General features: G+C 40.8%; 1 protein-coding gene across 8 annotated transcripts in view; it reads left to right on the top strand.

The window, feature by feature from the left end:
- FRY (FRY microtubule binding protein) overlaps positions 1-15,527 on the top strand; it is a 407,943-nt gene that overhangs the window by 318,027 nt on the left and 74,389 nt on the right. For all 8 annotated transcript variants that reach the window (XM_076009508.1, XM_076009506.1, XM_076009505.1 and 5 more), the window contains 6 exons: positions 4,094-4,193; positions 4,498-4,669; positions 10,576-10,832; positions 11,288-11,434; positions 12,559-12,727; positions 13,700-13,790. In XM_076009508.1, the coding sequence (XP_075865623.1) occupies positions 4,094-4,193; positions 4,498-4,669; positions 10,576-10,832; positions 11,288-11,434; positions 12,559-12,727; positions 13,700-13,790 (936 nt within the window). The remainder of the gene's footprint in view (positions 1-4,093; positions 4,194-4,497; positions 4,670-10,575; positions 10,833-11,287; positions 11,435-12,558; positions 12,728-13,699; positions 13,791-15,527) is intronic.

Here is a 15,527-nt window from a genome sequence, read left to right as displayed (position 1 = left end):
TGAAGTTTATGATGCACAAATCCCAGTCACACTCCCTAACTGGTTAACGAGCCTTATTTGGTGGTGTCAGCCCACTGGAGTATTTCAGGAGAGCAGAGTTTGGGAATTTGGCCTCTGGAAACATACTGTCTTGGGTTCAAATCCTCACTCTGCCTCTAATCAAGCTGTATGCTCTTGAGCAAGTTACTACAAATGCTTACTCATTTGTATAATGAGGCGACGATAGTGTTAGGTGAGGATTAAATAAAACCAATCTCTAGATGTAAAGCCTAGCACAGTAACCACCCTATAAACACTATTATTATTCACTAGTTGTTGGAGGGGAAAAGCTATGAAGTAATCCCCTGTATTAACTAGTAAAATCTGCGTCTTTTCAGAATGTCTTAGAGCTATCCTGAGCTTTGTCATTTAGTTCTAGGTAGCCCAGAGCTAGTAGGCATTTCCAAAATTCTTCAAAATCTCTCTTCTTCTAGATACTTTTGTTTCTTGTTTACTTTTTGAGTCGTAGCTACCTCTCATTTTTATTTTATTTTTATTCCATATGATCACAGCTGTCTTTATATTTTACTCTTCTTCTGCCATGTTAAATAATTAAATACTGAAAGGTATAAGATTCCATTTCTAAGCCTAATTTCAAGATCTAAGTGCAGATATTTTATTTGTGCTCTTTCACTTATTTGAAATCTTCCCATTTTTTCCTTCTCTGGGTTTGTTTCATTCTCTGTATCTATTATTTCTTTCAGTGTTGTTCCTCATGAATTTCATATCTCAGTCTTAAGCAACAAATTAAATACCCTAATTACATGGTCAAGTGCCTGCAAAGAAGGAGGCTGTGTCTACCCCCTTCCTGCCTTTAAATCCCCAATGATCCAACGATATATTTCCATGTTTATATATATATACACACATATATATACACACATATACACACACACATATATGTGTATATATACATATATATATATATGTGTATATATACTTATATATATATATAGGTGTGTATAAAATCCCTGTGTCAGAAGACAGAGATATAAGGCTTCTCTGCTTCTGTGGGGCTCAGAAGGGAGTTTCCTTTCTACTTTCTCAGAAAGTTCTATTTCCAAATGCTGCAGTTTGTAAAAAGTCAAGATTACACTGGCTATGACATGTACTATAGTGAGCTGTCTGAGAGGCAGAGAGCGCTGAATTCTTTGGAGTCAGACATATCTAGGAATCTGGACTCTACCACTTCTAAATGACCTCAGGCAAGTACTTACCTGCTCTAGGCCTCACAGGCTTGTTGTGAAGACTAAATGACAAATCTAGGTAAACTTCTTAGCCCAATACTTGGCACAAAGTAAGCACAGCATAACACAGATGTCACCCATCATTTGTCATCATTCTTACCCTCATCATCAGCACCACCATCATCTGAGAGGAGTTCCAGAATTTCCCATCAGATACACCAAATCTATGCTGTGTTCATTTAAAAATACAAGTTCAAGAAAAGTAATCATTTTGGAGTGCAAAGTAGTAAAGCTATTTTGGAAGCAATATAGTAGTATCTACAAAAATTTTAAATATGCCCTTTGACCCTCCATGACCTTTCTAGGAGTCTTTTCCAAAGAAATACTTGCACATTTGGTGTTCAAGGCACTGTAATGATGAAAAACTGAAAATAGTCTGTCTATCAATGCATGTCAAAAGTTGCATTTCCCAGGAAACAGACTCTGAGATGGAGATTCGAGTGCAGGTGACCTAGTAGAGTGTGCCCTTGGGGTCAACATCTATGGAGAAATGAAGGAAGTAGGACTTGACAGAGAAAAGAAAACTTTGGTCAGTTCCACAGGGGCTGCTGCAGAGTAGGCATGACCTTGGCCTAAGCAGAGCTCTTTGGCTGAAGGCAGTTCCCAGGGAAGGAGTTTGCTCTGGGGTATGGGCTGCCAACAGTGTAAATGGAGGATTGAGTGCCTCATCCTGAAAGAAGGATCTAGGTGGCACACCTCAGCATGCACTATAAGTGCAGTTATTCTTAGCAGCTCTGAAGAAGACTGAAGTAAGCCTCATAGTTCAGTGGTAAAGAAAATCATCAAACAGTACATACAGGTAGTGGAGTCACATTTATGTTTAAAATGTTGTGCATTGGGAGAGGGTACTTAGGTGCCCGTAGTTGTATATATACTTAGAAAGGGGCTGAAATACCAAAATATTGATAGTGATTGCCTCTGGGGTAGGAATATATCAGTTGTGAAAGAGAAAGGAGATGAGATACTTCTACGTTTTATTCTATAAACTTACCTACAACCAGCACCAAGTTGCCAGCCTCATGAGTAATCCATCTTCAGAGTGGATCCTCTAGCCCTATGTGTTGCTTGAATCTTTTAGAAGAAAAATGTATTCAAGTATTACCAGTATCACAAAAATAATATTTGAGTAATATTAAAAATAAAAATGGAAAACTTTTTCATATGTTTAACCAATTCTCACTATCATTTCTCACTAAACTTATTGTAAAAGGGGCAATGGTTTTCATAGTAGAACATGACTTTCTAGAAGGGTGATTGTCTTAGTCCTTTTTCTGTGGCTTATAACAGAATATCTGAAACTGGATGATTTATAAAGAAAATGAATTTATTTCTTACAATTATAGAGGCTGACAATTCCACAGTTGAGGGGTGCATCATGTGAGGACTCTGCAGCGTCCTGAGGTGCCACAAGGCATCACATGGTGAGGGCTGGGAGTGTGCTAGTTCAGGTCTCCCTCTTCTTATAAAGCCACCAGTTCCACTCCCACAAAAGCCATTAAGCCTTTAATCCATCTGTGAGGGCAGAGCCTTCATGACCCAATCATCTCTTAATAGTCGTTCAACTCACCAGGAGTTTTCTATTATGACCTCTTTTTCACTATAAATGAAGAAAATACAGTGAAAAGATGTCATCTTTAAATAGTATTACATAGAAGAAAAAAGTGCTCTTAGTCTCTATATTCTGTTTGGTTATAATACCAATTGCCACATAATCTCTTCTCCTATTCCTATCCCCCTACCCAGCTCTCATCTCACACATACAATCAGCTACCAAAACCTGCTTATTTTATCTCTTTAGTATTTTTCAGATCTATCCCCTCCTTCCATCCCTTCTCTCTCTGTCCTAATCCAAGCCCACATCAGTTCCCATTTGCCGCTCGTGACCCTTACAATCCATTCTCCACCCAGCAGCCAGTGATTCTTCAAAAAACAGATGACAGTGCCTCTCTTCCATACTACAAATCCTGCCATGGTTCTCTGAAACTTTTAGGGTGAAGTCCACGGGCTGGTCATCTTCTAAACCCATCTATCGCCCTAGCCCCATCTCCTTATATTCCTCTACTTAATTCTTTCAATCTACTACATAGAAATTCTTTCCTTTTACAGAAGGTATCTTGCTGTTTCAGTATTATATCTTTCAAAATGCTGTTCTTTCTGCCTAGAATACTCCCATCCTACCTTTTCTATGGCCTGGCTAATGTCTCCTGGTGCTTTGAATCATTTTACTTGTTCCCTCCTTATAAAGGTATCCTCTAACCCCACATCTGATGTGGGTGTCCCTCATCAGGATTCTTACAGACACTGTGGATATTCCCATCATAATGCTCATCAGAAGTAGACTGTACAGTTTGTCTCTGTGCCTAAACTGTAAGCCCTCCTTAAGGATAGAGACCAGCCTCACTAATTCTGTATCATCATTTCTTTGTACATTGTCTCTTATAATTGGTGCTTAATAAATTTAGGGGATCGAATGAAAATATTAATTCAGTAAGTTATTGAGAAATTTAGCACACATATTTTCTTATGTTCTTTTTGCCTGTATTTGGCTTTCATTAAAATCTATTTACGCTGGATAGAGTTTTGTGTTCTTTTATCCTGATATCACAATATTTAATTTTAAACAAAAATAAAGTCACCTACTAATAAACAGCAAAAGAAGAGGGCAAGAAAAATGGCCAAATGGGGGTGGGAATGTCATTAATAAGTGACTGAGGTCAGTGTGCTATGTGGAATTTTGACAGGTAATGGTCTACCAATATTATTAGTCATGCTGTCTTATAAACCATGCTGTTTATTTTATTTCTTAGGAATTATCCCTTCGACATAGTGACATTGTTAAACCTTGTTCTATTCAAGGCCTCTGACACCAACAGAGAGATTTACGAAATCTCCATGCAGCTGATGCAGGCACGTATCACTTACTGGCACAGGAAATATTCTTCCTTGAGCACAGAAAATAGAAATGGTAGCTGATCACTGCATTGTTGTCTATGGATAGGGTTTTATGTATTTCTACATATGATTGGTGGACATGAAGAAAACAATTATGTAATCTTCTGTAAACATAGTAATTAACTGACGCTTTACCTTTAATATTATACTAAATAGTCATTCATTAGTTTTGTTACTTCTAACCTTTATTAAATACAGGCTTCTGAGATGTCTGGCTGATGTTGTTCATACCATTTCTTACTTTCCTACCTCTTTATAGATACTTGAAGCAAAGCTTTTTGTATATTCAAAGAAAGTTGCTGAACAAAGACCGGGCAGTATTCTCTATGGGACACACGGGCCACTGCCCCCCCTCTACAGCGTGTCGCTGGCCCTCTTGTCCTGCGAACTGGCCAGGATGTACCCTGAGCTCACGCTCCCACTCTTCTCAGGTACCACACAGTAGTCAGTAATGACATAGGTGATTACTTCTTTGCACTAAGGAACTTCTGTTTTTAAATTCTAGCTTACCTTTACAGTCAAAATTGGTGATGCTAAATTTCCACGTCACAACTGCTGTGGGCTAAATCCAGTTAGATATGAGAATAAATTCTAGAATATCTTTTAAATGTAAAAAATAAATTGTTTATCTAAAATAGTATTGGTATACACATACTTATAGCAAATGCAAAGATGCCTAGGTTAATAATAATATTTCTACATACATTATATATGTAAATTTCCCAAAGAAATTGACTTCCCAAAAAAACTAAATATGGGTAGTATCACTTATAATATACACAATTGTTGTGAGTTGGCTGTTGGTGGTGGTGACAGTGGTGGTGTTTTGTAGCTTTTATGTTGCTATATAGATAAGTTTTTGAGAGTTTGATTTTTGGCACATCTTCATGAGCAATGTTCATGAATAACTTCTGTGAAAATTCATTTTTAAGTAATTGCATTTGTCAATTAACTTCTTGCCTGAGCTCATGTTGCAGTTTGCCGAGAGGCAGACTTTGGTCTCTTCAACTCATCCTCTTTTTGAAGTGAATAAAAATAAACTTTTATTTATTTTTAAAAGCAGAAGAGGGGTTAGAGCCCCAGGACCGATAAGATTGGGAATGGAGAGAGCAAGAGCTGTCATCATCAACACCACTTTGTCCAAGTCCTCCTAAGTCCTCCCCTATCTCTGCATCCCTGATTACAATTCGACCTCCACCTGCTACACAAAGCCACACAGCACTTCTCAACTCAAAACTTCTCTGCCCAATTGTCCTAGATACAATGACTGATGTTAATAATAACAGCTTCCATTTAGTGAATGGCTAATATGGGCCAGGCTCTGTGCCAGGCACTTTTTGTGCATTGCATTTGTCACTTAATCTTTACAACTACTGGTGTAGTGCAGTGGTTAGAACAGAGGCTCCAGAGTCAGACAGCCTGGGTTCAAACCCTGGACCCACTGTTCTCCAGCTGTTTGACCTTGGGCAAGTCTCCATTTCTTCATCTGCAATAATAAGAACCCCTCGTAGGGTGTTATGAGGATTAAAATGGGCTAATGAAAACCAAGCAATTGGCCCAGTTATAGCATGGAATTATCACCACCACAACTATCATCCCTGTTTTTACATATGAGAAACTAAGGCTTAGAGATGTTAAATAATTTGCTCAAGACCATATAGGTAGGAGGCAGCCAAACAGAATTAAATGTAGATCTATCTTTCTCCAAAACCAATACTATGAACATTAGAACTACTTAACTAAGAAAAAAACACCCTTCCTTTTCCAAACTTGCTTTCTATCTTTTTATCCAAGAATTCTCTACTCTAACCCCACTTAATCCTTGACCGACACTCCAGGTCCTCTTACAAATGCTTGCTTCTGTACGTGCGGTTCCTTTGCTGGGAATGGCCCTACCCCTCTCCCTAACTTCAGCCTTCCTTAAGATCTAATTTAAAGTACACCTCTACTGTGCAGAACTCTCCATCTACTTGAGGCAGAGCTAGTCACCTCCTTGTTTAGTACCTTAAACAGTGGGGAGACCCAAAAAAAAAGCCTTTTTAGTAAATTAATTCTCTTCTTGAATAAAAAAATGTATTTTTATTCACTTCAATCAAGATTTGAGTGCTGCCTATGTGCTAGGCACTATGCTTGAGTTCTAGGAATACAGAGGTGAATAAAACAGTCTCTCTCATCAAAGGTTCATAGTCTAGTAGTAAAGACAGATATACAATCATGTGATTTTGATACATTGCAGCAAGTGCAATTTTTAAAAACATATGCTCAATGTATGACATGGAAGCTGAGGGAGTAATCAGTTATTAGGCTGGGAGTATCAGGAAAGACTTCCCAGAGAAGCTGATGTCGGAGCTGCAGTTTGAAAGAAGAGTAGAAATTTGCAGAACAGACAAGTAGTTGATGGAAATTACCAACCAAGAGAATAACATATGCATTGGCCCTTAGAGGTATAAATAGCATGATGCATTTGGGGGATTATACAGAGTCCAATTTGGCTAACATAACGTGCAGGGAAGGGAGAAAGCTAGAGATGGCCATGGACAGACAGAGAGGCAGAAGTCCCATCTTGGAAGGCCTTGTATTGTGCACTAAGGAGTTTGTAGGCCAGTGACCTTCTACATGTGCCCACTGAACCCCCACTTAAGAGACCTGTGAACAGGGAGGGCATCCAAGCAAACTGTTGGGCTTCTGAAAGCCACTGGTGAGTTTCAAACAAGAAGATAGATTGGCTGCAGTGTGGGGGTGGATTAAAAAACATACAGGCTAGAAAGAGGAAACCAGATGAGAAACGGTGACAAAAGTCCAAGGAGGAAATGGTAAATAATAAGGGCCTGAACAAAGATAACCCAGTGAGAGTGGAGAAGAGAGACTGAGTCAAAAGCTGCAGGGCAAGTGTACAGGAGAGGGTGCCTGTTGTGATGGCTGGGAGGTCGCTGGTGATAACCCTCCACCGATATAGGGAAACCTAATGCAGGGACAGAAGAAGGTTTCAGGTGAGGCAGAGATCAGGAGCTCAGCTTAGGCTATTGAGCTCAGGCCTCTGCTGGACATCCCTCTGTACAGACAGGCCTGGACTCAGGGGAAACCAGCACCAGAGGCTCACAGAAGGATAGGAGGTGTTAGAGCCACGGGCACAAGTGAAACCAGGAATGGAGAGAGCCCAGAGCGAAAGAAAGGATGTGCACACCCAACTTTTGCAGCCTGGGCCACAGAAGAGCAAGGGACCAGAGAAGGCATGGGAGGAGAACACCCAGGATATAGTTTCATTGAAACCTAGAAGACAAAGAGGATTTATAACAGAAGGAAAGAGTGTGCAGTCCACAGCCTCCAATGCAGTAGAGATCCCAGAAGATATGGTCTAAAAGTGACCCTCTGGAATTCGCAATCCATTGGTAACTGCCAATAGTTTCCATGGGGAGGTGGCAGCAGAAGCCAGATTGCAGTGGCCTGGCTGAGAAGAAAGGAAAAAAGAGAAGCTGACACTCCAGGAGGCTGCAGAGTCAGAGGAGGAGTTTTTAAGGCTGAGTGAGATTGGAGCATGTTTATTAGCTGAGAGGGAGAAGCTATTATATTAATAGTAGGCTGGGAGAGGCTCACAATTCGGGAGAGGAGAGATAAACAGCAAGTTTAACAACATCACATGCTCATATAATGAGTTACAAGCAGCTTCAACCTACATTTTCTTCAAGATTTTACCTTTTGGCTATTTTGATTTATGAGGAATAACTTTTTTAAAGTAACATCAAAAAATTAGGAAGTTATACTAGATTCCTAACTCTTGTTTTTACTGCCTTTACTATTATAAACCCTGTGGTGAGATTTTCATTGCCTGTAATTTCAGATGACCTAATTACTTGTAAGTAGCCAGGCAAGTTATTCAGGTCCCTCCCAAAGGAGCCAGAGAACAATATGAGCATCCCACTAACATTGCTTGCATTTTATTTAAATTGTTTCTGGAGGGATGAATTAGGGGTTGTTTGCATGTCTGTGGCATTTTTTTTTTCTCTTTCCCTTTCAAAAACACCTATACTGTCCAAAAGCTGCCTAAGTGCTTGGGATACATCAGACAGACATCCCCACCCTACTGGACCTCACATCCAACAGACAAATGCAATTAACATAATAAATTAGCAAATTAGGATGGTCATGCTGGAAACTCAGACTTGTGGGGGGAGGGGTGAAAAGGGCATTTATTGAAACCTTAAAATCTGTACCCCCATAATATGCCCAAATAAAAAAAAAGAAAAAAGAAAAAAATAACTGTGAATATGCTTTGTAAACATTAAACTAGCATTTTCCATTAAAAAAATAAATTAGCAAATTATGTAGTGCATGATCATTGTTACTAAAAGTCTGTAGATTTTTGTAGCATTGTTAAAAGATAGGTATTTTTATTTGTTTTATTTTTTATTTTTTTTTTGAGACAGAGTCTCGCTTTGTTGCCTAGGCTAGAGTGAGTGCCGTGGCATCAGCCTAGCTCACAGCAACCTCAAACTCCTGGGCTCAAGCGATCCTCCTGCCTCAGCCTCCCAAGTAGCTGGGACTACAGGCATGCGCCACCATGCCCGGCTAATTTTTTCTATATATATTAGTTGGCCAATTAGTTTCTTTCTATTTATAGTAGAGACGGGGTCTAACTCTTGCTCAGGCTGGTTTCGAACTCCCGACCTCGAGCAATCCGCCCGCCTCAGCCTCCCAGAGTGCTAGGATTACAGGCGTGAGCCACCGCGCCCGGCCTAAAGATAGGTATTTTTAATAGCTCCTCTCCTTCTGATTGGAATTTTATTTTTCCATCTCCAAAGTCTTTCTAGTAGAGTTTAAATAGTTCTTCCACCATAAAACTATCCTGAATCTTTGCAAACAGAAGTCATTTTCCTCCACTGAACCCCCAAAGCGTTCTGTGCCTTTCTTGTGTCATTTGTTGCTATCTCCCAATAAATCTGACAAATATCTGAGTTATTTGTCAACATAATTTGTCTCAGAATCTCCTTCTCTGGGGCAGCAACTGTGCCATCAGTCTTTGCTGTCTCTGTCGTGCCTTGGACAGTGGCTTGTACTTAGAAAATACCCAGTATGTTGGGATGAATAAATGTTCTGATTTTATAAGGATCTGATTATGTGGCATGAAAGTTCATAACATCAGTCATGACACTCAAAAACTTTGAGATTAAGTAATGTTGAAGTTGTTGACCTATATAAAACATAATAGCTTAGCTCTGTCTGATTATTATTGTACAGCATTCAATATATTCTCCAAAATAAAAATTATAATTTTAATTTTAGGAAAATGGCCAAATCAATTAAAGCTACTGTTTCAGGAATCCAATGGCTCATCTTGGTATAATTCCTGGCATCAGTGTTGTTCTATTGTTTAGTAGCCATGAGCTAAGTGAGATTACACGCCACACTGGCACCTGCATGGACCACGCTTTCTGATTTCCCTGAGGATAAAACACTTTCTTCTCTAGATATGAAAAATAGGAGATTATTTCACAGCCTACTGCATATACATAAAGCTGTGCTTTGACATCTATAGGAAGCTTATTCAGATTATAAAATTAAACGCTGCTGGCAGTAACACAATGCAAAATTGCTCTCTGGTGAAATGACTGGGCCGGACATAGAGCGTCACCCTCTGACTCACTCATGGCACAAAGGGCAGCCCAGCACTTGGCAGGCACCTTCCTGCTGCTCGGCAGCTTTCAAGTAGACCCCCATAAACTGGGTTTATTCCTCTTAGAGGTCCATATCTCACTTTTTAACAACAAATGTTTCATGGAATACACTGTGTAAGACATTAGGTTAGGGAAGAGATAATAATCATTGTTAGAATAATTCTAACCACCATTTCTAAGAGGCTGCTGAGCATATGATTATATCATTTCATCTTCACAATAGAACATTGTGGGATCCTATCAGACCCATTTGAGAGATGAGGACACTGAGGAGAAGTTAAATAACTGGCCCAGGGTCACATGCAGCTAGTATGTGATGGAACTGGTACTTAAACACATGTCCCTCTGACTGCAAGTCCCTTGTTTTGCCCACTCTGAGATACCCCTTCCCTAGCAGGGGATTTGAACTCAGGAGGACTGCACCTCACTCCACTTTTACCCAACCTTCAACCTGTGCTTGTCCCATGGTGCTATTCCTCTCTCCTGAAAAGGGCCCAGACATGGAGTGACAGGCTTGGTTTTATGATTTTGTGGCCTTGGGGAGCTTCTTTATTTGAAAACGCTTTGTAAATGAAAGGCACTGTTTGATGTGCAAGTTGGTGTTCATATTTTAGTTTATTTTGATGAAATAACGTCCAGCTCTCCATCACCACACTTCTCTTTAGAGGTAAGCCAGCGGTTCCCCACGACGCACCCCAACGGACGTCAGATCATGCTCACCTACCTGCTGCCCTGGCTGCACAACATTGAGCTGGTGGACAGCAGGCTCCTCCTCCCGGGCTCCAGCCCCAGCAGCCCGGAGGATGAAGTCAAGGACCGGGAAGGAGAAGTGACTGCTTCTCACGGGCTGAAAGGGAATGGCTGGGGCTCTCCAGAAGCCACGTCACTGGTCCTGAATAACCTCATGTACATGACAGCCAAGGTAAACTCAGGGGAAACGTGCCTGAAATAGCAAAGTTTCATCATCAGAGAAAACCTTGGATTAATCCAACCCTGTGCGGGGAAACCCAAGAAAAATGGCATTTATCATTTAAGATCACACGAATGGGGATGAAGAGTGTTGCACAACCTTGTGAACTGAACTGTACACATAAAAATGATGATGAGGGTTAACTTTACATCTTGTGTGTTTTACCACAATTAAAAAATAAGCCTAAAATTTTTAAAAATCGCATGAATAGGTATTGTGCATGACTGATTTGTGCATTATAAATTGCTCTACTAAAAGATGTCACCTTTCTGATGAATGGCCATGTTTACCTCTTCTTATGATTTTGAGATGGCCATGATGCTCAAAACTACTTTTAATCAAACATTTTATATCCTTCCATTTTTCACATGTGTCCCGCGGGCCTGTTTTTATTTTCTTCGTTATAGTATGGAGATGAAGTTCCTGGACCAGAAATGGAAAACGCGTGGAACGCGCTAGCCAACAACGAGAAATGGAGCAACAACCTAAGGATCACCTTGCAGTTCCTCATCAGCCTCTGTGGGGTCAGCAGTGACACAGTTCTCCTGCCCTATGTAAGTGACTCTCTGACTTTCAGCAGTGATTGTTCCTGCTGGTGCTCCCATGTGCAATTTGCAAGTCAGAATGTGCTCTTTGCTCCACCTAAAATAGAGATGCCCAGTTATGTTGGTCACGCTAATCTCCCATGAGCTCATCCAAATGTTACATAAAAGTTCCCTTCTGCCCCCCAGACGCAGGGTACATGCGCTGGTAATGCCTCTATCACCTCCTTGCTCTGAGCCTTGGGACACAGAAATCTATTAAAACAGAGGGTGTATATTTTTCCAACGGTCCCCAAAAGCTGCCTTCTATAAACATAAGATCTGTTATGTAAGAGACACTAGGTAAAGCATTATTGTATCACTAATTAAAATGCTTCATGTTTACATCTTGATGCTCTTAAAACAGATTAAAAATGCAAAGTATCCAGGTTTCTCTTTTCCAATTCAAGTGGTAGAATTGAGACATAAGGAGGAAGAAATCCCTCTGAGAAGGCAGATATTTACTGTTGGTATTTAAAGGTGATAGCATCACCAGAAACTCAACTCAGTTGGCATTTCTGTGCTGGTTGTTTTATGAGAGGTTTTATGCCTTCCTGCTGTTTCAAGCTACATAAGCCTCACTGTAGTTCACAGGCCTTGGGTTGGACTGTGAGGCCTATAATACCTCAGAGCTTTAATCCAGAGTTATTTTAAAAACTGAAAACCAAAAAACAGTTAAAACTCGTTTGTTTCTAGAGGAGAAGAGAATAGCAGGGGACTGGATTCCTGTTTAAACAAAAATAACTAGCAGGTTTTTTTCCCAGGATTTGTATAAATAACATTCTTTCTGAAGATAAGACTTGAGATGGCAAGTTTTCTGTTTGGGTAGAATGCACATGCCCCCCAAAGTAACATTTTACAACTCGGCCATTAGAAAAGGTAAGGCCTTTAACAACACACTCCTGTCAGACGTGCATGTGAAGAGAGGTGGATTTTAATGCAAACACTTGGTTCATCCTAGGATAGCACAAAGATCAGCTATCAGGACGGTAGCTCCTGGGTGATGACGTACTTATCTAAATGAGCAGGTAATCAGCCTAAAGTTTCTGTGGACTAGGCTCTGGAAAACATCTCTCATTTTCTCCTTTTCCTCTCAGATTAAAAAGGTGGCAATATACTTGTGCCGTAATAACACCATTCAAACCATGGAAGAGCTTCTCTTCGAGCTACAGCAGACAGAGCCGGTGAACCCCATCGTCCAGCACTGTGACAACCCGCCCTTCTACCGCCTCACTGCCAGCAGCAAGGCCTCCGCCGCGGCCTCCGGTGGGGAGTGGGGCCGCCAGGCACATGTCTGGTCATGGGCCCCTGAGTTTTCCTTTATGTAGATCCCTGAAAGGATTGAGTGTGTGCTTGTTACTTTTTCTCATACCTGTGGAGGCACTCACTTGAGAGATGGCTTAAGAAGTACTAACTGAGGCTCTTAGGGCATTGCCAAAGTAATGAAGTGATTTTATAAGGATGACCAAGAATCAGTGGCCCGATACTCCTCTGCCACAGAGCTTTTTACTCAGGCCAGTCCCAGGCAGGACACTGCAGTGACTCAGAAATGTCATTTCTGGACCCTCCCTCTTGTATTTATGGCATTCCCTGGGCTAATATTCTCCCAGGGTTGACCAAAATACCCTCAACAACATTATCACTCTCCATAAATTGGTGTGTTGGCATCGTTTCATAGAATATATACCATCCTCTTTAAATTCCTTAACTGGCTCACCTTTGATTTACCTAACATTGTACCTGCCTTCCAATTCCTCTCCTCTGCCAGTCTCTTGTGCCCCCTTTTTGCCCTACATCCTGCTGCCACAGCAAGGCTCTTACAGAGAGGCACTAGCCCAAGAGTCAGCAGCTCTATCTAGGTACTTGGACTTGCTTCACTAGCATTAGTTTAATAACTGCTGGACCCAGAAATACTAAAGCAGCCAATGGCAGAGCCGACCACTATAAATAAGCTCGTTACCTAAGTGGCCAGGAAGAAAGGTTTCAAGAATGTTGTAGTCTGGCTTTACAAGAGAGTAAAGGAATTTGGTTTGACCATAACAGATGTCTAGGATTCTCCCATTTCAGTGGTGTAGGCTTGGAAGTTTGTTTAGAATATCTGAGATTGTACAGAAGAGGTAAGAAATCTTTCAAACATGAGATTTTATGGGAAATTCTTTCCTATAATCACTTGAGACTTGAGCTTGATGCTTCTGTGTGCATGTTTTTTGAACGTTTTTCTTCTAATCCTGTCTACAGGAACCACCTCCAGTAGCAACACCGTGGTTGCTGGCCAGGACAACTTCCCAGATGCCGAGGAGAGCAAGATATTGAAAGAATCTGATGAAAGGTCAGTCCACAAATTTGACTTAATGTCCAGTATAACTTTCGGCAGTAGTCTATACAAAGGCATCAATACGAGTTTGTGGGGTTTCATAAATTATACACATAACACCATAATCCGTCTTTGTTCCGAAACACAGACTGACTTTCTGACTCTCTACCATACATCCCTAAAGATAACAGTTCTTCCCTCACCAAGTGAGAGAAAAGAAAGATAAATAGAGGTGTTATTCTGGTGGCAAAATCCCACTCACTGCAGGGCTTAATAGTGGGCACAGACCGTCTGGAATTGGAAGGAATTGCCATATGAAATGTTCAAATCTGGTTGTTGAACAATTTCTTCAGGATAGAGTAGATGTTTTGAGGTAAGTTCTGTGAAACCTCATCATTCTTATTTTATTTTTGCTTTATCATGTCTTGTTTAACCAGGAACCCTGTCTTTCTGCTAAATGCAGTCTCCATTCCCTTTACATTAGCTCTTTAATGATATTAATAATATTTCTCTCACCCACATCTTTGCCTTCTCATTGCCTATGATCTACTCATAAGTGAATAAAATCTGTGTCATTATTCCCCTTAGTTGATTGTGAAGAGCAGGGAGAGAAACCAAGAGAGATAAACAGAATTCAAATTAAAAAATAAAAATCAGGATGACGCTTGTGGTGTTGGAAACCCCTCTGGCTGAGCAATTTATAGTTAAAGGTAACAGAAGAGCCCTTTCACTTGAGAAATTAGTAACAAGGATGAGACGTTCACAAATTCATATCAGAGAAAATGTAAAGGATCAAATAATGAAAATAATTCACTTAGCCCAAAAGGCTCCCTAAGTGTCATCAGATTTCACCAAGTGCTCTAGAATACAGCAGGGGCCGAAATGGAAGATCACCAGCCATAGGGCCGTCTGTTTCTGGTGTTCTGAAGGCTCCTGCTCTCATTCAGGCACCTGCCGGCTTCCTCGCTGCCTCACTGGGCTGCTGAGTGGCCGCCAGGTGGACGCCCATCTGCAGGGACTTCCCTTGGACTGGAAGCCCCACCCAGTGGATCATAAATTATAGACCCTGTCCTTCACGGTCCTCTAATAAAAGCCTTTCTTTCTTTCTTGGAAGGTTTTCATGTTCCACACATCATTGAAAGTACAAAGTTATAAATTAGCATGTTTTTTAATCTATATTTGCTAGTGCCTTGTCTGTAAAACCACCTCATGGTAAAAATCACATTTCTCTAAAGATATTTTACTTTCTGACTGGAGTGTAACATTCATGATCATTTATTTAGTCTGAGTTTCTTATCTGAATTTTATTTGAGGTACAAAGATGATAGACTTCCATATATTAACATCTCATTATAATGGCCTCTTAAGGACCAGGGTTCTGAGTGTCCTGCCTACGTTTTTTGTGGCCTTTGGACTTAAGAAGACAGTTGTCAGCCAGGCGCGGTGGCTCACGCCTGTAATCCTAGCTCTCTGGGAGGCCGAGGTGGGCGGATTGCTCGAGGTCAGGAGTTCGAAACCAGCCTGAGCAAGATTGAGACCCCGTCTCTACTATAAATAGAAAGAAATTAATTGGCCAACTCATATATATAGAAAAAATTAGCCGGGCATGGTGGCACATGCCTGTAGTCCCAGCTACTTGGGAGGCTGAGGCAGAAGGATTGCTTGAGCCCAGGAGTTTGAGGTTGCTGTGAGCTAGGCTGACGCCAGGGCACTCACCCTAGCCTAGGCAACAAAGCGAGACTCTGTCTCAAA

The sequence above is a fragment of the Microcebus murinus genome, chromosome 13 (assembly GCF_040939455.1).
Source record: "Microcebus murinus isolate Inina chromosome 13, M.murinus_Inina_mat1.0, whole genome shotgun sequence".
In the NCBI taxonomy this organism is placed as follows: Eukaryota; Metazoa; Chordata; class Mammalia; order Primates; family Cheirogaleidae; genus Microcebus; species Microcebus murinus.
Note: the sequence above shows the minus strand (reverse complement) of the source record. Positions and strands in the feature narration are given on the sequence as shown.